General features: G+C 47.7%; 1 protein-coding gene across 4 annotated transcripts in view; it reads right to left on the bottom strand.

Moving 5' to 3' along the window:
• Positions 1–25772, bottom strand: part of ZBTB16 (zinc finger and BTB domain containing 16) — a 190800-nt gene that overhangs the window by 44415 nt on the left and 120613 nt on the right. For all 4 annotated transcript variants that reach the window (XM_059070195.2, XM_067038973.1, XM_067038972.1 and 1 more), the window contains exon 4: positions 15690–15776. In XM_059070195.2, coding sequence (XP_058926178.1) covers positions 15690–15776 — 87 coding nt within the window. The remainder of the gene's footprint in view (positions 1–15689; positions 15777–25772) is intronic.

Raw genomic sequence — 25772 nt, 5'->3', positions numbered from 1 at the left:
GTAGGGGAGAATACTAGAGAAGTATTATAATAATCATCAAGATGCAGGTTTGTTGGCATGAAATCAACGGATTACAAAACGGCATGCATTGCATATTATTGCCCCAATGTGGTTTAGAACAAAACAGAAAAAGACGGTGGGACTACAGGAGACACATTTCTTTTGTGCACATGTATCTTCTAATTTCCCCATATGGAGCACGTATTACTTGTGTGATTCTTTTCTTAAAACAGGCTGCCTGGGTCCATGCTATCCATGTCCTGTCTTTGGTCAGAGTGACTCCTCCCAGGCATGAGAAGGTCTGGCTGTTCTTCTGGAGATCTGCAACACACGGCAACTCCCAGTCTCCTCCTGACTATGGATGTCAAGATTCACATCCTTCACCTGTCGAGGGTCCTGCCCTGATGCTTTCTTCCCTCCTTCCTTCCCGGTTCTGAAAATGGAGGCATGAGGGGAGGGGATCTCTGAGCCATCCTACCTACTCCTTGCTGCCTTCTGTGAATAGAATGATTCCAAAGGCACCACAGCCTCTTGCATTGTCTGAACGGTCACTATTCTGCAAACTGCTACTTATCTAGAAAATCCTGGGATGCAGCAGGTATAGGGGATTGGGCTGAGTCTGTAAAAAACAACAACAGACCTGGAAGTTGCTTTTCATTTTAGTAGAGATATAATTCATAAAGCGTGAAACACACCCTTTTAAAATACACAATCCAATGGTTTTTAATGTGCTCAGAAAGCTGAACAACCATCATGAACACTAACTCCAGAACATTTTCATCACCCAAAAAAGAAACTCCATACCCATTGGCTGTCACTCTCCGTTTCCCCTCCCCTCGGCCTCTAGCAACCACTAATCTGCTATCTCTGTAGATTTGCCTATTCTGAACATTTTGCATAAATAGAATCATACAATATGTAGCCTTTTGTGCCTGGCTTCTTTCATGTCGGTTTCAACATGCATCCATGGTGTAGCATGTAAGTGCACTTCATTCCGTTTTATGGCTGGGTAATAGTCTATCATGCAAATATACCACATTTTGCCCACCCATTCATCATCTGATGGACAGCTGGGTTTCAGTTTCTATTTTTTGGCTGTTTTAAACAATGCTGCTATGAACATTGTACAAGTTTTTGTGTGGATGGGCGTTTTCAATTCTCCTGGGCTGGAAGTTGCTTTTTAAAAGTATTGATAAATTCTCATTATTAGCCTGTCATTTGTATCCCTCACATATATATATATATTAAACAAAAAGAGTACAGGATATTTAAAAGATGGTTTGAAAAATCTGAGACTTTCAACTATTTGGGTTCCAAGAAACTGACAGTTGTGGGTCCGTGTTGATCCCCAATCCCACACACATACTTTTATTGCAACTCCTCTGCCCCTGCACCCTGGGGGCCACGGCACTACCATCTTTACCCCATGGGCTCCACCAGCCCTGTGCATCCTCTAAGCAAAAATCTGCGCTGTAGCATATGAAATATTTAAGCTGTTTTTCTAAATATATACATTATTTAGCCTACAGTCTATAAAATATTTATATTGTTTGTCCCTCCCACCCCCCAAATCTGCATTATTTACAGTATAATCAGGGAAACATTAACCCTCATTTGCTTATTGACTGATCGATTGCTGCGTTGGGTCTTTGTTGCCACGCGTGGGCTTTCTCTAGTTGCGGCAAGCAGGGGCTACTCTTTGTTGCAGTGCACGTAACCCTTGTTTTTTGACTTGTGCATTTTCCCCTATTTCCAGTGTCACTGGGTGTGCACAGCCACGAGAGGCAATAGTGAGTTCTCTTGTTCAAGTCACAGAGCAGGCCCTGCGGATGCAGGAGCTAACATGGTGTCCAAAGCCAGATGCAGAGAACTGGTCACACCTGTCACCCCCATGGGACCAGAGGGCATTTACCAGAGAATTTCCGGGGGGCAGTTCTGGATGCCAAGCTCAGTGCCCCACTAGTGTTGACATTTAGCTGCTCCCAGAATCTCCTATCTGAGGAATGGGAGTTCACTCCTACTGATCCCTGGCCCGGGTCGCCCCTCCAGGTGTGATCTCAGTCCTCACTTAGGTGTGATGAAAATCTCTCCTGCTACCCACTTCCTGTGCCAGGCCCTTGTAAACAGAGACAGTGGCTGTGACCCGTGAGTGCTGGCACAAGGTTCCCAGGGTACTGAGTTCTCCATCTGGCAGTTACCTGTCTTAACAGTGGGAAACTGAGGCGCCTACCAGTGTAGCTGAGATATTAATGCCCTATATCTAACTCAAAACCCATTTACTTGCACTTGTAGCCTTTTATTTTTAGAAATCCTCCTCCATGGAAAGAATGAGGCTCAAAGGTAATATTTTTATTATTTATAATGTGACCTTAATTTTAAAAATTATATAAGTAATACATGCCAATAAATAATAAAATTATTATTATATAACAATAAAGAAAATAAATACTAATTATTATTATTCAGAAATAGATAAAGCAGAAAGTAAAACCTGCTTTGCTCTGTAATCCCATTCTCTAAAGACAATCACTGTTAACAGGTATAGAGCCTTATAGAATCTTACAGGATGGCTTCTGTATTTTATATTAAAGAAGATCACACTATACAGCCTTTTTCCCTAACCACCTTTTATCACACAAAACGTCGTGGACATCTTTCCATGCAGGTACCATAACTAACAGAGTCCTTACCTTTGGACATGTAGATTGTTCTCAATGCTTTGTAATTACATAAAATGTTGCAATCAGCATCTCTAAGGGAAGCTAAAAAAATTGATCTTTGGTGCATGAGGGCCAAAGCTGGGCATGAAACACCGAGGGTCTCTGAGCATCTGTGGCCCTGTGACAGGGGTGGCGTGCCCTGGGTTGCCGGCCCAGCTCTATAGCACACCCCTCCTTACTCAGACACCTCCGATGAAATGTCAAGAGTGTGAAATCAACTCTCTCATCTCCTGGTTGTTTAACTCAGGAGAGATTTTCTCTTCCTCCTCCTCCTTCCCTCCCACCCCCCTTAGTACCTCTACTTACCCTGCTTCTGTTTTGAATCTCTAAAATAATGTGACAAGTTAATGATGGTCCAATTACCTAAATGTTTAACAGACATGTTATCTAAGTGAGTCGGATTGAGATTCCATCCCGCTGACAATAAACATCAATGGTAGAGCAGAAAGCGATAGGCAAATTATAGCAAACCCTGCAATTTCAATGCTATTAAATTTGGAGGAATAACAGCCTTGAGGCCTGTAAACTCTGAATAAAATAGGCCCTTGTGTTTGTCCAACTATTAAATCAAAATGCTACCAACATCCTAGAAAAAACAAGGCGATTTATGGCTTTTCAAGTTTCAGTTACACTTTGGTTTTTATTAACTCCTTTCTGTCACTGGGCAGCCATGGTGTCATGAGGGAGAAGGGAGCACAGCCAGAGAGGAAGGGGTAGGAGTTGAAAAGATAAAGCAGACACAGGGCTTCCCTGGTGGCGCAGTGGTTGAGAGTCCGCCTGCCGATGCAGGGGACACGGGTTCATGCCCCGGTCCGGGAGGATCCCACGTGCCGCGGAGCGGCTGGGCCCGTGAGCCATGGCCGCTGAGCCTGCGCGTCCGGAGCCTGTGCTCCGCAACGGGAGAGGCCACAACAGTGTGAGGCCCGCGTACCGCAAAAAAAAAAAAAAAAAAAAAAAAAGCAGACACAGACGGGGGGTGGGGATGGGAGGGAGGAGAGGCGAGTGGGAACCCAGGGTTGGGGGCTGAAGCTGATCATAGGGCATCTGGCATGAGGACCACGTGAAAGGGAAGGGGTAACTCTGAACAGGAGGATGACAGGTGACTCCAAAGTCCCATCAGACTCAACACCGGGGGCCCTGAACTTGAATCCCAGTCCTTCCACTGAACGAGTCGTGTTACTTAAGCCTCTCTGAGACAGCGACTCCTCAGCAGTGACACAGGCAGTGAACTGCCTCTTTGTGGGGTGATGCTGGCTCTATCAGATAATATATAAAAGCACCAGTGCCGGCACAGTCCAAGCTCTGAACAATACTCCTCAAAGATCAAAACACTATCACATTTGGTCTGAAAATTTTAAATAATTTATCACCATTGTTCATAAAATTAGATGTACATGATAGATAGATGAGAGATAAATAGAAAGACGATAGAGATATTATTGCTTTATTTTTCTCTTTAGGGTGTGTGTGTGTGTGTGTGTGTGTGTGTGTGAAAAAGAGAAAAATAAAACATATGGAAAAATGTTAATTGGCAAATCTAAATGAAGGATATATATGGGAATTTCTTTTAGTAATCTGTAATTTTTCTGTATATTTGAAATTTTCAGTTAAAAATATCATCATGATTTTTAAAAAGATCAAAACACTATCATTCCCCTCAAACTTCTGGAATAGTTTTTAAAAGGCAAAAGATCTTCACCTTTAATCTCTTCTTCACACACAGTATGCATTTACTGTTTATTGAATAAGCATCTAAATAAAATGAAAGAAATGCTTGCTAACTGGTGAAGAGACAGAAACGGTAAACGCCCAAAGATCATATTAATCATAGTTTACAAATGTGCTAAAGTTGAGAAAAACGTAGACCATCCATACAAGATTGGAATCTCAGGCTGTGCTTGGAACCGTGGAACCCCTCAAACAGCAATTTCTCTTACCTAATTCCCACTCCCCACATTTGAGAGAGGCAGAGAAACAAGGCAATTTGTCCCATGTCATAAAGCAAGCCTGTGACAGAGCCAGGATAAGAACTCAGTTCTCCTTTCTCCTAATTCATTATTGCTTTTCCAAATACCACGCGGCTGTCACACAATAACATTCATCATCCCCTCTACGATGGGAGGCTGGTGAAGGCGGGGACCAGTCCTGCCCGCTGCTGTATCCCTATTCCAGGACCCAGCATCAATGTCCAGCACAAAGCAGATGCTCAAGACGTCTACTGAGTGAATGAGCTTCAACCTTTTCTAACCCCAAATCAACCTCGGGTCAATTTTCCTCTCCAATCCCAAGAAAGCCAAACCTCTCAAAGCAGCAATGCTTCACATAGAAAGCACTGGGGTGATGGATGGACGGAGCACAGCGCATCTGTAGAGCAGTGAAACTCTTCTGTATGATACAATGGTGGATGCCCATCATTATACATTTATCAAAGCCCAGAGAATTTACAACAACAAGAATGACCCGTTAACATAAACTTTGCGTGATAATGACGTGTCAGTGTAGTTTCATCAGTTGTAACAAATACACCACTCTGATGGCGGATGTTCATTCACAGTGGGGGGGCTGTGGTGTACTGGGGAGCAGAGGGTACATGGGACTCTCTCTACTTTCCACTCAATTTTGCTGTAAATCTAAAATCACTCAAAAAAAAAAAAAACCCCAACAAAATTTATTAATTAAAAAGAAGCACTGGGGGTCCACCCAGAAGGGGCCCAGAGGGACCCTGGGTGCCACTAGGGTGAACGATGCAGAAGGATGGCTTGTCTGGGCCAGCAGGTGACAGCTGGGTTGTCCTTCCCTACGCCACGGCAAGCAGCTCCAACAGAGCCGAGAGCCCTGGGCTTGGAAAATAAAACTCTATATTAGGCATCAAACATGCCATTATAGTAACAGCATGAAATGAGGTCAAGCGTAAGTCTATGCTGGTGAATTGACTGTACAAACAGCAGCACATGACTCTCCCTCCCGAAGTGCCCATGACGTTCAGCAGCCGTTCCGAGCTCGGGCTTTCTCAGGTTCAATTCCCTGGCACGCCACGTGAAATGCTATACAAACCACCCCTGATATTTATAAAAGTCGAAAGCGTTTATGTTTTCAATGGGGAGGTCATGCCAACCTAAGTGGAGTCCACGTGTCCATCCGACAACCCCCTGCCCTGTCCTGCGTGTGCCCTCCAGCGTGGGCAGGGTTGTGAGGCTGGCTCTGCCTTTTTCCACGTCAAGTTTCGGGTAGATGAAGTTCTCTCTGGCCCGCTGGCCCTTCTCCCTTCCCCTCCCCCGTCCTCTGCGGCTGGGCACCCAGAGGCTGCCCTTGGGAGGAGAAGCCAGAGCAGTTGCTGGTTTTCCTACTGCTGGAGGACACGGGCCAGCCACCCTGACACGGCTCCTCCGTGCCCAGGGCCGCCCCTCGTGCCAGGCCTGGGACAGGAGCGGGGCAAAGCCAGCACCACCCTGAGGGAAGGAATGCTGCTGCTAACCCTTTCAAGTCTCTGAACTGCCTGCCCATCTACCACCGAAAGTCCTGCAAACCAGGACTTCATTTTCTCCTCTGAAGTTCAGGCCGGAGACTGTCCCCAGAGCTTTTTCCAAGCATCGTTAATATACCAGGAGGGAGAGAGGGGCCAGTGCAAGCAGGTGGCCAGCCGACACCACTAAGGCGGGGGTATAGCTCTGTGCTTTCAAAGGGGGTGTTTACTGAGCTGCAGTGTGTGTGTGTGCATGTGTGTGTGTGAGTGTTTTCTCACTGCCTTCTCCTTCCAAAGCCACAAGACTGTGCCTCCTAGCCTCTTTCACACTGAAAAGGAGAGGGCCCTGGGGCAGGGTGCCCTCCAGCACCTGCTCCCTGCTATCAGGGGAGGGCCGGTCCTGCAGCACGGCTGCCCTTGGCCACCAGGCATGTTAGCTGTTCCTGGACCGCAGGAACCAGCATTTGCATCTGCTTGAGTGGCTTCCTCTGTGACGCAGGAAGGTGGAAATGAAGCACTTTTTTTCTAGGCCAGTGAAAGAAAGTCCTTATTTTGCAGTCAGAGTGGAGAGAACTTTCGACTGGAAATGAGAACTCGTGGGTCCTAATTCTAGTTTGGCTTGTTTGTTCTTAACTGACCCCCTTTTTCAAATATGGGCTTCTGAGCCCTAGTTTCCTAGGCTGTTGAACGGGCAGAGTTGAGCACCCAGGCTGCACATTAGGTACAATGCCCAGGCCCACATGGGGAGGGAAGGCAGCAGTAAAACATGGGCTCTGGGGTACAGGACCCCGAGGCACACATTCTACCCACCCTGGACAGGCCGTCCTTAACCTGTCTCCGTTTTCTCTAGCAACGAATAGGGAGGAAAAATGTCTATGTTTTAGGACTGTAATGAGGACTTAATAAAATTATATCTCCAAAGTATCCAATTGAGTACAGCTATTATATTATCTGTACCCAAGGCAAATTTGCCCTACTTGTTCATTTCTCCTACAACACTGTAGCCTTTAGGAAGGCAGGCACCAAGTTTTCTTCACCATTAGGCACTGGGTCCACAAAGCCCGCTGCACATAGTAGGTACTTTAAAACTTAGGGAATAAATGAAGGAAGGAATGGTGGGACAAACCAGCTGCATAGGGTACTCTGATCTGTAGCAAACCCAAGTCACTAACCTGGCTGACTTGGTGGGACAGGGTGGGGGCTGGAAGAGAGAGCGGAATTGCTTTGGGGCAAGTCTGATGATCTAGTTCAACCTAGTGTCCTGGCCTCTAAGGCTTCCCTGAAGCTTCCTAGCCCCGGAACTCCTAAACCTAGGAATGACTTTAGTCTCTTTTCCTTACCAGGGCACTAAGAGGGGATAAGGAGGCATCACACAGAAGGTCTTTATTTATATTTCCAGAATACCCAGGTTCCTAATGGTAACAGACATGGGCCAGGACACCAGCAGGGCACTCAAGATTCCTCAGCCTTCAAGGGCACCAACCAACGAGGCATCCTCTAAGATGTGGCAGGGCATGTCCCTGCTGCTCCTGGAAGGGGGAACACCTGTTTCATGCTTATCCCAGCTCTGTAGCTTGTCTGGCCTAGCTGTATACATCATTTGCTTAGATATTGGTAGAGGGTGGTCCCCCTGGGCAGCTTTGAGCATTCTAGCTAGGGCCTGAAATAACATCTACCAAATCTGCTCTGTGAGACTGTTGAACAGGCAGAACTTCACTCTGCCCTCACCTCTCCCCACTGCACTTAGAGGGCTCCAGGGGCTGTTAGCTCTCTGGGCATGCTGGAAACGTCCTCTTGGCCAGAGGACAAGTCAGGGATCCTCAAAGATCCCATCACCTTGGAAAAGCAGCTGTACACCATTCCCATTCCTCCACCACCATTACCATCAACCTGGCCCTTCCCCTCTCACCTACCTAGTCAGGGGAATGGGTACCGTCCAAGACCTCTGGTGAAGACCATGATGGTTCAGTGTTAGTATCCACCAACACCATTTACTGAGAGTTTACTCCATGTAAGGCCTATGCTCAGTGCTTTCCATGGATCATCAAATTAAATCCTCACAATATCCCTTGTACGATAGCACCATTGCCATCATGTTACCAAGGAGGAAGTGGAGGCTTAGGGAAGTTAAGCAACCTGCCCAAGCTCATAAAACGTGGAAGTGATGGGACTAGGATTTGAATCTAGACAGTCTGACACCAGATCCCAAGTTCTGGGTGTCACTATGCTCCAAATACCCTGAACGCCACACTCAGACATCAGGCTCCAATGGTCCCTGTTCGCTGAAGCCTGCAAGACAAACCCGACCCACACTATCAGGGCCCCAACTTGCCTAGTGAATAAAGCCCTCGACAGGTCCCCCTCCCCACCCCCCTGCCTTTAGGCAGGTCCATCCTCCCCAAGTAGCCAACCGCACATCTGCCTTTCCTGCTTTTGGGGTTCTCATAGTCCCTCAGGCCTGGCCCCCAAACACTAGCATTGGCCTCATCTCCCTCATGCTCAGATCACACAGAGGTAGGTGCTCTGAGTTCCTTACATATGGATTAAAAGAGCTGTAGGTTCCTACAGCTCAACCCCAAGGCTGCCCCACTGAGCTCTCCTCACTCCCTCCCTGACAGGGCACACTGCAGACTGTCCCAACCCCCTCACCTTCAGCTCAGCAGCTGTGGTATCTCCCCTGCCTTCTAATTAATGCCACCTGATCCTGGCCGTTGCCCCCCAGGCCTGTTCAAATCCCAAATGGGGACGTACAGTGGCTTGGACAACATTATGATTTGTAAAACCCACTCTTAATTAGTTTGACTTTGAATGAAGAGGGTAATTATTTTTAAATTTATTAACTGCTGCCTGGCCGGAGAAGTTTCCAGATCAAATGACACAGAGAAGCTATTTCTGTTCAGTGATGCAGCAATTTATATTACTGATTGGTCATTAAAACCTCTGGCACAAAACCACTTACGTTTCCTGAGCCAAGATAGTGTCCATGTGTCAGATTTCAAACCCGGAGTATAAATTAAGCCATTAATGGTATTTATCAGTTTATCTGGATTTTAAAGAACTACTTACTAATTTAAGACATTCCTGATATAGAACCCAAGTGGTGCAGTGGATGTGCGTGTGTACACGTGCGTGGATGTGTGTTTTCTCGCTTTTTATTTTACTGAACAGTGTAAAAAAATTCTGATGTGTAAATGAAGTACAAGCATCTTGGGGAGCTGCAGAGCTGTTAATTCCTCACTTCTCTGCAACCCAAACATTTTGGAAGCAGCAGTGTTTTGCAATATGTATTTGTCATAATATAAAAGGTGTAAAGTGACTCTGTTTATCTCCTCAAAGTCTTCGCTGTAGCAAAACAGAAAACTGAAGTGTGACAACGAAGCCTGAGCCCAACCCAACCATAAGTGTGTCCTCCCTGAGCACCAGCCGGAGCCCACCAAGATCCTGGAGGGAGGGCTTCCCTGGTGGCGCAGTGGCTAAGAATCTGCCTGCCAGTGCAGGGGACACGGGTTCTAGCCCTGGTCCGGGAAGATCCCACATGCCGTGGAGCAACTAAGCACTTGTGCCACAACTACTGAGCCTGCGCTCTAGAGCCCGAGAGCCACAATTACTGAGCCCACACGCCACAATTACTGAAGGCTGTGTGCCTAGAGCCCGTGCTCCGCAACAAGAGAAGCCACCGCGATGAGAAGCCCATGTACCACAATGAAGAGTAGCCCCGCTTGCCGCAACTAGAGAAAAGCCCGTGCTCAGCAACAAAGACCCAATGCAGCCAAAAATAAATAAATAAAATTAATAAATTTATATATGAAAAAAAAAAAAAGATCCTGGAGGGAGAGCACAAGGAGGGGTCACACACACCAAGACAGAAATCCTGGGTAAGTGGGGTCGAAAGGATGAGACGTGAAGATGACATTGGTCTGACGAAAACAGAATTGGAAATACTTTCTACTAAATTCATTTTTCAGTGTCAAGAATACCTGAGAGGCACCCTGATCACTCATCGGAGGCCATGTCACACATTAGCTCTGTGAATTCCAACATGGCGCGCGGCATTGGGCATGGAACTCCCAGACCTGATCTGTTTCAGGGAAATTGTATCCTATCTCCCAAGGGGTACATGGGCATCAGGGTGTTGAGGATTCTTAGTTAAATGGGTCACAGTGATCCAAAAGAGCCCTGCCCAGGACAGGGCCATGACCTACACGATCTCTCCCTAAACCATTCAGCCACACACTCACAGACAACAGTAAGTCAATGTGTAGGCAGCTGGGGACTGGTGGAAAGGGCACTGAAGTTAGAGTTGGATCAATTTCCAGCTCTTCACTTCCTAGTGGGGGGGCTTCTAGGCCTCCATGTCCTCATCTGTTAAATGGGTGTAACAGAGGAAAGTGTTTGATAAACAAAGGTATCAGAAATATAAGGTGGGGACTTCCCTGATGGTTCAGCAGTTAAGACTCCACACTTCCAATGCAGGAGGCACGGGTTTGATCCCTGGTCGGGGAACTAAGATCCTACATGCCATGTGGCATGGCCAAAAAAAAAAAGAAATATAAAGGTGGCATTACCATGACTTTACTCTCTCAGGGTCTCGATTGCTTCTCTTTTACAGAGTTCTCTCTCTGCCCTCCTGTTGGCTCTCCAACAATACCTGGTACCCCACCGGCTTTTCCCAGTCCAATAACGTTAGCATCACTTTCACCATTCCTCATAACCAGGCCTCTCTCTTCCTCAGAGGCCCCCTGTCTTAGAACAGAGATGGCAACTAGATTTCAAGTTGTGTGCTTTCACTGATTATTAAAAGAGTCTAAAGATCTATCTGGGTTTTGCAGGAAACAGCACTCTAGATGATAAACGGGCGTCAGAAGAGCTGCCTTGTTGCCAACCCAATGCTGAGGATAAGGCTGCTACTGCCTCTCTCCCCAGCCAAGGGCACCCTGCCCCACACCCAGGAGTGGCCGAAGTCCCTCACTCAGAGGGAGCTTGCCTTGCGCTCACAACCACAGGTGGGGAGGGAGCCTTTCTCAAAGCATCCACCTTGGTCTCTCCTCCATAATTTGGATTCAACTTGGAGATAAAGCAAAAGTAAGTCTGAATGGGCTGGGACCCACCTCTGCTACAGGAAGGATGCGGACTATACTCCTTTGCAGGTGAGGAGACCTGAAGGTCAGAAAGGATGAGGAACAAGGTTATTTACCTGCTAGACAGCGGAGTCAGATGCCCCCTCCTCAGCTTCTGACTCAAACTCCAGGTTCTTTCCAATCATACCTGAAACTAATATCCTTTTTTGTCTTTTTTTTCTTTTGTGCTAGGCGGGCCTCTCACTGTTGTGGCCTCTCCCGTCGCGGAGCACAGGCTCCGGACGCGCAGGCTCAGCGGCCATGGCTCACGGGCCCAGCCGCTCCGCGGCATGTGGGATCTTCCCAGACCGGGACACGAACCCGTGTCCCCTGCATCAGCAAGAGGACTCTCAACCACTGCGCCACCAGGGAAGCCCCTAGTATCCTTTTTTGGAAAGTGTTGATCACTTTCAAGTCCTCATTGACTTAATAAATCCTGGAAGGGCATTGGTCCTAAGATGCCTCCTGACTTTCAAAGCTGAATCAATACCAAACTCTAAAAACAGGTTGGACTATCATGAATGCCTCTGAATTATACACTTTAAAATAGTTAAAATGGCAGATTTTATGTATATATCTTTTACAACCGTTTTAAAAATACACTAATATATCAAAACCCATTGAACTGGATACTTTAAACAGGTGAACAGGATGTAAATTATACCTCAATAAAGTTGTTTGATAAAGAAATACAGGGAGCACATCTGTGTTGCTCACCGCCATATCCCCAGTGGGTGCCAGGCACACAGAAGGCGCTCAATAAGTGTGTGGGGTCTGCTTGTGAACAATATCCTTATCTGCACACCAAGCGGGGACTCAGCCTCTCGCCCTGGCCCTGGCTGTGAGGGCAGCTTGCTCCCTGCTACTGCAAATTTAATCTGGATGGACCGAATTAAGCTGCTTGGCGAAGATGGCTCAGATCTCAGTCTCCTCAGCCCCTCAGCTGGAATTCTCAGACTAGGATTCTGGGTTACATATGTGGTCCAGCAATAAGAAACTGGCTGGGAGCCTGGGAGACCTACGTCCTCCCCTGGCTTTGAAGATAATCAGGTCTGGAACTCTGGGCAAAATCTTGCAAAGTTCCTTCTCTAACAAAGCCAGGGGGGTCACCGGCTGGAATGACAGCTCACCTAGAAAGTTCTCCTCCTAGTGCCACAGGCCAGGGCAGCACCAGCCCAAAGCCTTTGATACCAGGGCTAGGACGTATGTCTTCCACGCAGAGAGGCTGATTTTGTGAGGCAGAAGGACAAGAAGATATTGACGATAATTGTAACAGCAGCAGCAGTTGACCGACCTTCCTTCTTCGCCTCCGGTCCCTGTGGTCGCTTAGTGGCTTGTCTCCACAGATGGCTGCCCCAGCTCCTCTTCCCCTACGTGTCTGTCATACCCCCCTGAGAAGGGGAGTCTACTCTTCCATCCTTTGAATCCGGGGCTGTCCTGTGCCCGCTAAGGGCAATGAAATATGGCGGAAGTGATGCTATGTGCTTCCAGCCTAGCTTTTAAGAGGGCTGGCAGTTTCTGCTTCCTGACTCTTGGAGCCCTGAGCAGACAGGTGAGAAGTCCAGGCTGCTCTGTTGTAGAGAGAGGCCATGGGGTGGGCTGGGAGGCAGATATATGAATGAGGAAGCCATCGTGGACACCCAGCCCTATCGAGCCTGCAGACGCCTCCAGTCCCAGACACCATCCGACTGCAACCAAGTGACAGACCCCAAGTGAAAACTGCCCAGATGAGCACAGTCAAATACAGAACTGTCTGAGATAATAACACATCGTGGCTTTAATCTACTGTCGGAGTGGTTTCTTCTACAGCAATTGGTAACCAAAACATTCCTATGGTCAGTTCTCAACACTGGAACCAGGGTGATATTTTAAACCCCAAAAAATCAAGTCATGCCATCCCCCCTTTCAACACCCTCCCATGGACTATATTCCCCCTTTTCTATAAATGTTTGTGTGTGCAGGTATACGCAGCTTTACTGAGGCATAATTCATATACCATATAATACACAGTTCATGCTTTTAAAGTATAAAGTCAATATTTTTTAATATATTCAGAGATGCATAACCATCACCACTTATCGATTTTAGAGCGTTTTCCTCACCCCAAAGAGAACCCCCATACCTTGCAGTCACTCCCTATTTCCCCCAAAATCTCCCAGCCCCTGGCATTTACTAATTTACTTTCTATTTCTATAAGTTGTCTATTCTGGATGTTTCCTATAAGCAGAATCACACACTATGTGGCTTTTTGTGACTGGCTTCTTCCACTAGCATGATGTTTTAAAGATTCATCCACGTTACAGAATGTGTCAATACTTCATTCCTTTGTATAGATGAATAATACTCCATTGTATGGATAAATTACATTTTGTTTATCCATTCATCAGTAGGTAGATGTTGAGCTATCTCTACCTTTTTGACCATTATAAATAATATGCTGTTATGAACACTGATGTGAAAGGTTTTGTGTAGATACACGTTTTCACACACGTAGGAGTGGAACTGCTGGGTCACACGGTAACTGTTTAACTTTCTGAGGAACTGCCCGACTGTTCTCCAAAGTGGCGGCAGCATTTTACGCTCCCACCAGCCATGTGTGAGGGTTCCAACTGTCTCACATTCTCAACATCACTTCCTACTGCCTGTATTTTATTAGAGCTACATCTTGATGGGTGTCAAGTAGTACCTCACTGTGAGTTTGATTTGTATTTCCCTGATGGCTAATGATGTCAAACATCTTTTCATGTGCTCAGGGACCATATGTCTATTTTTGGAGAAATGTCTATTCAGATCCTTAGCACATATTTTTATTTTGGTTGTCTGTATTTTTATTATTGAGTCCCAAGGGTTCTTTACATTTTCAAACCAAAAGTTTCTCATCAGATGTATGATTTGCAAATATTTTTATCCCCCTCCCGAGGACTCTTGGCACATGCCGAATAAAATCCAAAGTCCTTGCCAGGGTTGAGAGACCCACCTGATTTCCAATCTCACCTCCCACCACTCTCTGCACCTCACTCCCCACCCCTTGGACCACACACTGCTCTTCATGTTCTTCCTTGAACTTGTGAAGTTCAACACAGCCTCAGGGCTTTTGCAAGTGCTTGTTCCCTTGCTCCGACCTTCTTCCCTGAAACCTCTGAATGACTCACTTCTCAACTTAAGGACTCTACTCAGATGTCTCCTTCTCAGAGAAGCCTGACCATGTGATTTAAAACACCACTTTTCTCCCTATCCTGCTGTATTTTTTCTCCCTAGCACTTATTATGACCTGGCATTATACTGCACAATTATTTGCATATCCTGTCTCCCTTGTAGAATCTCAGTTCTATGAAGAACGCTATCAGAAGACCCCAACAGTGCAGAGCACATTATAGGAACTGAATAAATATTTATTAAATTAAATGCATCTACTACTATTTATTGAATGTTTATTATGAGCCAGGCATTCCCCAAAGCACTTCAAATAAAGTATCTTATTTAATCTTATTTAATTAAATATCTTATTTAATCTCCCCCAAAAATCTATGCTATGAGGTAGGTGCCATTATTACTCTACTTTTCTAACAGACGAGGAAACCCCAATTAAGAGAGCTTAAGTAACTGATCCATGGTCCCACAAATAGTAAGTGGCTGAATCAGGATTAAACCAGGCAGTCTAAGCCATACCACTCCTGGCCCCAGCGTTCACTTCAGCAAGTCACTTTCCTTCCTTTGAACCTCGGTTTCCTCATCTATGACATGGGAGTAGCCCCCTACCTACCAAAGTTATGGAAAGACTGGACAAACGAGATCAGGTAAAGCACCGAGAACAGTGCCTGGCACATAGTGAACGTTCAGTAAGTGTGAGCTACATCGATGATGATGATGATGATGATGGCGCCAGTTACCACGACGAGACGACACTAATGCCGTGAAATCACAGCAATATCTTTGTTCGCTAATATTGTTCACACGCATCCCTGTGGACAGACTGCTTTCTTTCAGACAATGACTAGCCAGTTGCAGAGGGAGGACCAGCCCACAACATGACGGTTTCAGAGTTAGTCAGATGGGGTGCAGGACGTTTCCTGACCCTTCACCAAGGGAAGGGGATGCTTAGATAACATCACGGACTTCCTAAGGCCTCCACAAGAATGTACTAGAGTCTCCATGAAGATAGGATCTAAGTGGCCTATTAGAGACAGAGGTCTTGGCCTAATCCAGGGCAGCTGTTCTTCTGGGGCAAAGTCACACACATAAATTCCTGCCCAGCCAGCCCCACAAGCAAGGGTAGCTGAGCATGGCAGAAGCCACCCCCACTCACAGCTCCCCTGGGGAAACAAGATACTCACGTCCTTGTGCCGTCACACTGCGGAGGACCTGGGGAATTGAGGATCAGTCACTCACCAGTATGGGTCTGCCTGTGGGTCTCCAGGGCATCCTCCTTCGAAAACTGGGCACCACACTGATCACAGACAAAGGCTTTGGCACCCGCTGAAAGAAAGGGGAGGCAGTTACCTTATTATCAAGAGTGATATTGCATTAGGAAAGGGGGTCGTGGGCCAAAATCTTGCAGGTGGACCCTGAGGGAGGGGGTTTAACACCTGCAAAGATCCCAAGTCAGGAATAACCCATGGTCCCAGCAGCCAGCCCAGACCCTCTTCCAAGATACGATCACCCACCCAACTGAGCTCCGAATGCCCCCACCAAGGGCTCTCCCAGACAGAAGAGGGAACAGAACCAGCATAACCAACACAGACAGAGATGGGGTCCAGGAGAGATGCCCAAGAAGAAGGGAGATTCTGAGGGGTATGGCTCCAGGTGAGAGATGGAAAGGAGTTTATGATCCAATGAGGAGTACGTGCCCTGTTGCCCAGATTATACTTTATGGGAAGATGGAAATTGCTGACATATCATTACCTGGATAAACCCCTAACTCAGTGCTTCTAAAACTAAACCGTCTACCCGGCCACCTCCTCTACCTGACCATTTAAAACTTCTGAATGACTTCCCAGTGCCTTCAGGATAAAGTCCAAACTCTACACGGTGACTCACAAAGCCCTTCTTGCACTTCTCTTTCCTGCTTCTTCTCTCTCCCTCATCCTTGTTCCCTGGTCTCCAGCCCTTTGCTTCCTCGCTGCAGGGTCTCCAAGCATCCTTCTGTACCTCCTCTGGCTCTGACACGCCTGCCCCTCTCCCCAGCCCCACAGTACGGCTAGCCCTGCTTCATCATTTGTGCCTCAGCTCCCAAACCCTTGCCCCGTGTCTGGGTGAGGTAGTCCTTCTCTGTGCTCCCAAAGCACCCCGTACATTCCGGGTCACGGCCTCACTAGGGTGTCTCCTAAATGCCTGTGGCTCCATTTCCAGCTCCCCGAGGGAGGGAATATTTCATCTCATGCACAGCTGCACCTGCCTGACACCCAGTGGGAACGTATTACTGTACATATCTGTGGAATAAACAAAATCAATTCAACGCAATTCAATTTGATCGACTTTTCTGGAACCATATTTACAAGCCTCAAAGCGACAGCGTCACGATGTGAAGATGACTTTCTAACACTTGCTAACAGTCTTCAAGGCTCTGTTATCTCGTCCAGGGGGCGTGTGTCACAAGCCTTGGCAGTTTTCCCTCAAAATGTCTTCTAGATGCATCTCTTCCACTGCATGTCGATAACCACTGCCCCTACTGAGGCCCTTGTTGGGTCATGCCCAGAATGACCCAATGACTCAGGAGGGCTGCCACACCATCAGCCACCCTCTGATCCACCCAACAGAGGCAGGTTCCTCGAAGGCCACTTGATTCCTCACGTTTCCTTGGCTCAAAAAGATATCATGGTTCAAGACATGGAAGCAACCTAAACGTCCAGCAACAGAGGAATGGGTAAAGAAGATGTGGTAGATATATACAATGGAATATTACTCAGCCATAAAAAAGAATGAAATAATGCCACTTGCAGCAACACGGAGAGACCTAGAGATTGTCAGATCGAGTGAAGTAAGTCGGACAGAGAAAGAGAAATATCGTATGATATCGCTTATATGCAGAATCTGAAAAGAAATGATACAAATCAATGTATTTACAAAACAGAAACAGACTCACAGACTTAGAGAAGGAACTTATGGTTACGGCGGGGAGGGGGGAAGGAAGGGAGAGTTAGGGAGTTTGGGACTGACATGTACCCACTGCTATATTTAAAAAGGATAACCAATAAGGACCTACTGTACAGCACAGGGAACTCTGCTCAATGTTATGTGGCAGCCTGGATGGGAGGGGAGTTTGCGGGAGAATGGATACATGTGTAGGTATGGCTGAGTCACTTTGCTGTGCACCTGAAACTATCACAACATTGTTAATCAGCTATACGCCAATATAAAATTAAAAGTTAAAAAAAATACAGTGGCTCACAATTTGCACTGATTCTAAATTCCTCTACTTGGCTTCAAGGCCTTCCATAACCTGACCCTGTTGTCTGTCCAGCTCCACTGGGAGTTGTCCTCACTGGCCCTCTGTGGCCGCCGCTCGACCCTCAGTGGGTCTCTGTGCCTGAGCAACGCCCCGCCTCATTCCTGTCCGCTCTGGTCCAAGTCCATTTCCAAGACCGGAGTACGCATGCGCCAAGCACGCCGGCCCCTCACCGCTCTACCCTTTCCAATCTGCAGCTGCACTGCATTCCTTTCAACACGTCTGAGCATTTCTTTTAAGTGTACCTGTATTTTAGTTTCATATCAAGAGTCTTGTAAGAGACAGAACTACTTCTTCTACATATTTGTAGTAGAAAGCAGTCTAGTGCTGTTTTCAAACCATCTCAGATTTCCTGAGGCTGTGGCGTATACCAGCATGAGGCTAAGTATTTAGGATGTATCGTTTCATTTAATCCTAACTACCTTTTCAAGGACATAGTATGAATATACCCATTTAGCAGATGAGACAGCTCAAGATCAGAGAGGTTAAATAGCTTTCCCAATGTCACACAGTAGGTAACCACAGAGGTGGATTCAAACCCAGTGAGTCTGACTTCAGAGCCTTTGCTCTTAATCCCTTCAGCCTCCCTAGGGGTCCATCTGCAAAGATGCCTCGTGAATATGAAGTTGGGCTCTGAACTCCCTTTCCCCAAATACAAAAATTAAAATCCAGTTTATGCTTTTATACATCAAGGTTTTGTAAAATTCTATTTGGAAAAAAGGGTTCCACTATTCTTTAAATAGTTTTAAAATCTTGGCCTTGGAGTATTTAGCACATTAAGGGCGAGAACTCAGAATACAAGTTGTACTAGTATAGACTTAAACACTTATAAACATTTAGGGCATTGATCTTGTCTGCATTCTTAATGAGGAGCAGGATATACCCTCTATTAGATGCTCAATAAATATTAGTTGACTAACTAAATAAATGAGTGATAAAGTGCCCCAGTAAAGATATGAAATCACTTTTCCTTAAGAGCTTTAAAAATAAATATTGTCATTTGTCTTAGGTGGTTGGAGTTGAATTTCGCCTCAAGGCAGGGAGAATACCATGATCCCCTCCAGGTGTCCCTACAAGCTGCAGGCATCCTAGGGCTAAGGACCTGTCAGCGGCTTCTAGAGCTTCAAAGAAAGCCAGGGAAGAAAGCCAGGGAACTCGACGGCAAAGCAGTCACAACTTGTGTTCACACTAGAGACAGCCAAGCCACTTTCCATCCATTTATAATGGAAATGCAGCAAGTACCTCAAAGGGCAGAGGTGGGAAGACAGGGGGTAGATGAAGTCACAGACCCGTCATAGTGAGAAACTTTCCCCAGTTCCAAATCATTAGCCAGCAATGATTTTCTGCGGATCTGTAAGGGATCAGATTTTAACTGTATTTATTTCTTTATTTCTATATGCCACTGGTTCTCATGGCTCCCTAAAGAAGAAAGGGGGAGGAGGGGCCTGAGGAGGGAAGCAGGAACTGCAAAGGGGGAGGATGCCCCGTGGACTCACCATCACCATCGCCATGGTGCTGGAGCCCTGCCTCTGGGTGAGGAACCTACTCATGCCATAGCTTCAAAGGGCTGGGGGGAGGAGGTTTCTTAGAAAACAGCCATCCGCATGGCTGCAGGAGCATCTGCTTTTATGACTGAGAAGCAGGGAGAAAGGAAGGAGTGCAGGTAGGCAGTCCATGGCCGGATGTACGCCAACATACAAGCTCAGATGAAGATAAGGCAGATTAGCACACAGGATCTCGGCAAGGCTGCCGGCTTGGCCCAGGCCTGACCACATCTGGATGCCCTCAAAGTCCTCCCCGCTCCACCCCTGCCTTGCTGAAGTCACAAAACTGAGCTGAGTGTGTGAAAGTCCCCTGTCTTCAGTGACTGTGGGTGACAACCCTCCCCCCACGCGGATACCATGGACACGGGCTCCCACGCCAGCCCCCATTCATGAAGCCTCCGCACTCCCCACCCCCACCCAGACTCCCCCCCAAACCCCCAGCCCAACAGCAAGGACGAGCAGTTCCAGGACACAAGAGCCAAGCAGAGAGAGGCAGAGACCCCCCTCTCGCAAGGAGGCATGTGCCTTTAAATTGTCTCTGTAATGGCTGGCTCAGAGGCAGAAATATTTGGCAGCCCTGAAATTAAAAGTGATAAATTTCCTCACCGAGCTTTGATCAATAATAGAGGCCTCATCTGTTAATCAATAAGACAGTCTTTGCCTGTTTACTGTGCATATGTTGTTCGCTGCTGCCTTCAGTATGGTGTCAGGTTTGCATTCAGAGCAACTCAAGTGTGCATAAACCACACCGCCATTCCCAAAATGCATTACGGTGACATCATTCAGCCACTAATATATTTATACAGCATCAGTGCAAGGGGGTCGGGGGGGAAGGAAGGAGGCCATGCCAGTTGAACACAGTGGGCACATACGGACATATCAGCTGCATTTACCACCCCCACCCCCAATATTTCCTGGGCTCATCCTGGAGTGGGGAGAAGTCCAGGGCACGGTTCAGGGACAGACATTCCTCCCCATCTCCTTCCTACACAAACAGGATGTTTTCGGAATGTGTGTTAAGTAGATGCCAAGGGGGAGCTTACAGCAAATGGACAAAAGAGACAAATCCCTGCCCTCAAAGAGCTTATATTCCAGAGGGGAAGGCACATTTTAAAAAGTCGAGTAAGGGGCCTCCCTGGTGGTCCAGTGGTTAAGACTCTGCGCTCCCACTGCAGGGGGCACGGTGTTCGATCCCTGGTCCGGGTAAGATCCCACATGCCACACAGTGCAGCCAAAAAAAAAATTGTTTAATTTAAAAAAATAAAAGTCAGGTAAATATAAAATAGGTGGCAATAAGTGATAAAGAGAGAAATAGGTGAAGAGGGACAGAGAGGGCGGGTGCTGTTATTTTATATAGGATGAGCTGACATCTGAGGGGAGAACGAGAAGGTAAGCCCAACTCTCTAAGAAAGCCCGTTGCAGGCAAAGGAAGAGTGAGGAGGCTGGCCGGTTGGCCTCGCATAAGAGAGGGGAGAGGGAGAGATGGGGTATGGATTGCAGGAAGAGAAATTAAATGGCAAAGAGGCAGAACCATACCATGATAAAGTGGGCTAGACCCACACCTCCTCCCCAGCAATCACAGATCTGAGTGAACTAGAGGAGGTAATGGTAAGATCCAACGTGCGGAGAACTGGCTCCCGGGCCTGGCTCAGCCGCTCCCTGCCGTGGATATCACACACACCACCACACCTCAACGGGCCTGTGTCCCCGTCTGTGAAATGGGAATGATCGGATCCCTCTACCTCACTGGAGGCTGTCAGGATTGAAGGAGACAGTGGATATTAACAAACACAAAACTTGTTAATTGCCAGGCACTCTGTGGCTATGAGATTACTAACGTTCTTTATACTCCCGGGGGCGGCGGGGGTGGCGGGGGCCGTGGGGGGGAAGCAGCAGAATGTGGTTAAGATTAAGAGCTCAGGGTTCCCGTAAGACAGATCCCAGTTCAAATCCCAGCCAAGCAAATCACCAGCTGTGCCCCTCAGCGAGCTGCCTCATCTCAGTGAGGCTGTCGCTCCATCCGGAAAATGGGAATAGCGAGAGACAGTCCCAAAGGGGTTGTGACAGGGTGGGGAAAGCGCTGGGGCCATGCATGGGGGCAGAGCCACAGAACCGGTCAGTGGCACTGACCATCAACCCAGCCAGGCTCGGAGCCAGGACTCCTTTCAAGAACTCCTCTGTGCAAAGTATGATTGATTTTTACTGAAATTCAGTGTACAGCTATTTGGGGGCCATTTATCTTGCGTAAAGTGAGTCTCACATTTGTAAAGACATATTTCACTATAATCGCGCGCGCGCGCGCACACACACACATACACACACACCCCTTGTCCTGCTAATTTAAACGTGAGTGATTGTCTTGTTGAAGGAGCGGGAAGATCTGTTATACAACCAGCATGTCAGTATCGGTGGCTCTTCCTTCCTCCTTCCCACGGCACACCCTCCCCCCAGCTTTTACATCCGAACCTGACAAGCCCCAGGAGCCCCATTCACAGGTCCTGCGCTGCCTTCTGGGCTCCTTTCCTCTCTTCTGTCTCCCCAGCAGACTGTAAGCTCCGTGAGAGCAGGACTGGCATCTGTCTTGTCCTCTGCTCCACCCCCAATTCTCCACTCTGTGCCTGGCACACAGTTGATGCTCACTGATTGCCTGATAAACAAAGAAACCCTCGGGTAGGTTCCCCGGGCACAGAACCGGCCTGGGAAGGGGTCACTGACAGGCTGTCCCCTAGGGGGTGGCAGAGTCCTTCTACACACCCTGGGTTCCCTGCTGTCCCTTTTTCAAAACTCAAGGAAACGGTCTGTGGCTGGAACTCAGGCAGTTTTGGGGAGAAGGAAAGGAAAGCTTAGAAAGTGGAGCTGTCTGCTTCCTCTGGAGCAGGATGTCCCTTTCGTGGGCCCTCTCCTCCCCACACAGCCGCCCAGGATTCACAGCCCCGCAGCAAACAAGCAAGCCCTCCTCCAGGACATTCAGGAGGCTCCGGTCAGTCCCAGTGGACCCTTCAATGGCTGGCAGAGGTCTGCTGAGTGATCCCACTCCCAGCCCAGGCACTGAGTTCATCTGAGAGTCGGTGTTAAGGGAAAGACAGACAGACAGACATTCTCGCCCCTGCCAGTCTCCCAGGGATGCTGCACGGGGGTGTGGGGGGGGGGACCATTCTGAATTCTCCCCTTTCCCCCTGACTTCCTGATGCCTCCAGAAAGTTAGACGGGGGCCAGAGGAAGGAGGAGGGTTCACAGCAGGTTAAGGCTGGGTGAAAAGAAAGGAGGCAGTCGCCACAGCCCACATGGAGGCTGGAGCCGGTGTAAAGCCTCCGTGTGTGGGAGCCACTTCACTCTGGGCTGAGGATCACCCTGACTCGCAGGAATCAAAGGAGAGAACATGCCAGAAAAGCACTTTCAAACCCATAAAGCTTTCTATCAAACGCCCAGCATTCCAACAGCAACAGAGCTGAAATCCAGTAGAAGCATGTCAGGCAGGCTCCCCGCAGCTGAGCTCCTCCTCAGCCATGACCTCTGCCTTCTCCCCCTTGGCAGAGTACAGAACCTTCCTCCCCACTAGCCTTCCTGCCCAGAAAAGGGGTGGGGGGTCCCGAGCATCTAGGAAGGGGACGAGAAGATACTGAACACAATCAGATGTGGGCTGGAGTCTCTCGGAAGTAAATAAGGCAGAAGCCAATGAGAGAAGAAAACAATTTCAAAATCCCTCCCCCTCCAAAACTTCTCCCACCCCCGTGCTAACAAGAAGGGAGGGGGGAGGGGGGAGGGGGGGGAAGGAACCACTGAAAAAACACCTAATGTTTGCCAGCATCTGATGTTGAGTACTGTGTCCTTTTTCTTTTAATTCCTTGAGATTTTAAAATAAACATCTTGACTGTTCTGATGAGATATGCATGCCTGCTTACATAAGGAAGTACAGAGTGTACCAAAACAGCAGACCCAAAAAAAGCATAAGCTGTCAGAACAATGAGTACAGACACCGGGCAATTTTACAACGGGCCATGGTGTACAGTTTTATTTACAGTACCTCTTATCTGACAGAGAACAGTACACCGGCTGCCAATTCCAAAGGCCAGCACTGCGTGTTCTTTCACTCAAGGAGATGTGTACTCCCTGAGAGGAGCTGGAAGGCCTGCTCTCTCTCTAACACGTTCTTTCTCTCTCTCTCTTTCACCTTTATCAACAAAACAGAAACTGATACAAAACCAGCACCTCCATAAGATACACAGATTCAGGGGAGAGGGAAAAGGGAAAGCAGGTGGGCAGATGTGGGTTGCCTGGAAAACAGCCAGCCCTACTGATCGGCTCAGCCGTGACAGTGAAGGAGGAGAAAGGTCCTCAGGGCCTGGCCTCACTACAGGATGGGGGTGGGGGGATGAACTAATGACACAGGGCCTCAATCAAAGGTAGGACTGAGAAAGCCACCAGGACAGTCTCCCTGGCCGGGCGACAGAGATCATTGAATGACCGGGGATCTCGGGCAGCAGGCTTTCCGATCTCTGGAAGTCAATTTCCCACCAGTGACCTGGTAAGTGCCGGACACCGCACATCTGGCTGGAAGTCCATTCTGTAGAAGATGAGATCTTGGAATGGGTCAAAAGGAAGGGCTGAGGCATCTCTAGTCTGAGAGACCATTTCTTAGCCTACCTGATAAACATCATACTACCAGGAGGTTCTACAGTACCCTGGCACCCTTGGCTTTCACTGTTCCTGCTCTCATATCTCACAGAGAAAACAGAGGTCCACCTTGTCCCTTATCCCTGCCACTCAGTTCGCAGCCCAGAGAGGCTTAGAAAACTCCTCTGTTGCCACTTTTAGCACCAGCAGGTAACCCGATAGGCTTTGTAACACAGTCCATGGCCAGCAGAAACACACACACTCAAAATACAGCTGCCTAGTAGAGAAGAACCCTTGTTCTGGAATCAAACAAACACAGATTCAAGTCCTGCGTTCTACCATTTCTAGCTACCACTCTGGGTAAACTAATTACCTTCTCTGGGCCTGTTTCTTCACCTGTAAAACCGGGCACAGAATATCTACTTCACAGGGTTGAGTGGTGATTCATTTAAATAGTGTATGTAAAGTCTTTCCCACCATGTCCAGCAAAAGCTACTTGTCCCTAACATCATCCTTATTACCACTGCTTCCTCCCCCAGTATCCATGTCTGAGACCCACATAGACGTCAAATGCATGCAGTAAACATATAATAACATTTAAAATATTCTTACCACCCCAGAGCGAACACAAAGAGAAAAAAGGAAGGAGGAGAGACCCCCACTCTGGGTAAGTCTTCAGCAGACTTTCTCTGGGGTGTGCAAGATAAAGAAAGGCAAATGACAATGATGGTTGTGCACCCCCAAGACACCCCCATACAAACCAACAATGTACAACTAAACACATGGCCCCATCACCCTCCACTGGGAGAAGATCAAAGAAATGGCCCATCCCCCCTCACCTCCCAACACCCATGGCCAAGTTTTGACGGGCATTATCGTCCTCCTACTGAGATGAGTGCAAACCTATTTCAGGTGAATTATTTTAAACGATGGTAAATCTGTTGCAATGAAAACAACATACAAGTCTTCCTGAAATCTAAGAGCGCTGATTTAGGGGTTCACCTTACCGCTGCCTTTAATCCCTTTCTTGCCCAGGCATCTTTCATGATTGGCTAATCAAAGTATGGTGGGAATCAGTGCAATGGCACAAAAGCCTCTCTTACCGTGGGAATGTCAGCCCTTGTTGTGATGCAGTAGAATTTCTTCCAGACACACCGTGTCAACTCAGAGATCTCCCCGAGGTGAAGTCCTACAGTGGCTAGTGGTTAGACACAGCTTTGGGGCTCTGCCGTTCACTGGTGGTATGCGTCTGGCATCAACTTTGTGGCCTTACCTCCCTCCTTAAAATGGGGTTATCTGTCCTCCTAAGATAGGGTGAACAAGAACCCGTACGAAGTACCTGGCACACAGTAAGTGCCTAGATAGTTATTATGATTATGGAATAATTTCACTTCATCAAGTTGATGAGCTCCAGGAGACCAGCCTTTGGCCTGAGCCCAACAGACATACAATTCTAGTGAGAACAGAGTGTGGGCTGAGCCAAAGCAAAGTCCAGCTCAGGAAAAGGAAGCTCTTCCACCGAGATTGATACACCTTTGCTCCTCCTATGAGGAAATGCTGGAACTGCCTCTAGTGGGTAGGAAACAATGAGTTTTGTGCACTTATATTTGACTTTATTTTGCCCTCGACATCTGCTGAGAAGCCTTGGCTTTCTTCAGTTGAGTCCATATCTCTTGACATCTGCTGAGAAGCCTTGGCTTTCTTCAGTTGGGTTCATTTCTTTTGAGGAGAGCAGTTGGGTTTTTGCCCACTATAAGCATGAAACTCGCAATGCACACAAGAATGGGGAAGAGAGTTGGGGTGTAACTCCAGTAATACTCCAGCCCCACAGCTCCTGGGAGACGGCCCACCTGCAATGAGTATATGGCC

The sequence above is a fragment of the Kogia breviceps genome, chromosome 7 (genome assembly GCF_026419965.1).
Source record: "Kogia breviceps isolate mKogBre1 chromosome 7, mKogBre1 haplotype 1, whole genome shotgun sequence".
NCBI classification, from domain to species: domain Eukaryota; kingdom Metazoa; phylum Chordata; class Mammalia; order Artiodactyla; family Physeteridae; genus Kogia; species Kogia breviceps.
Note: the sequence above shows the minus strand (reverse complement) of the source record. Positions and strands in the feature narration are given on the sequence as shown.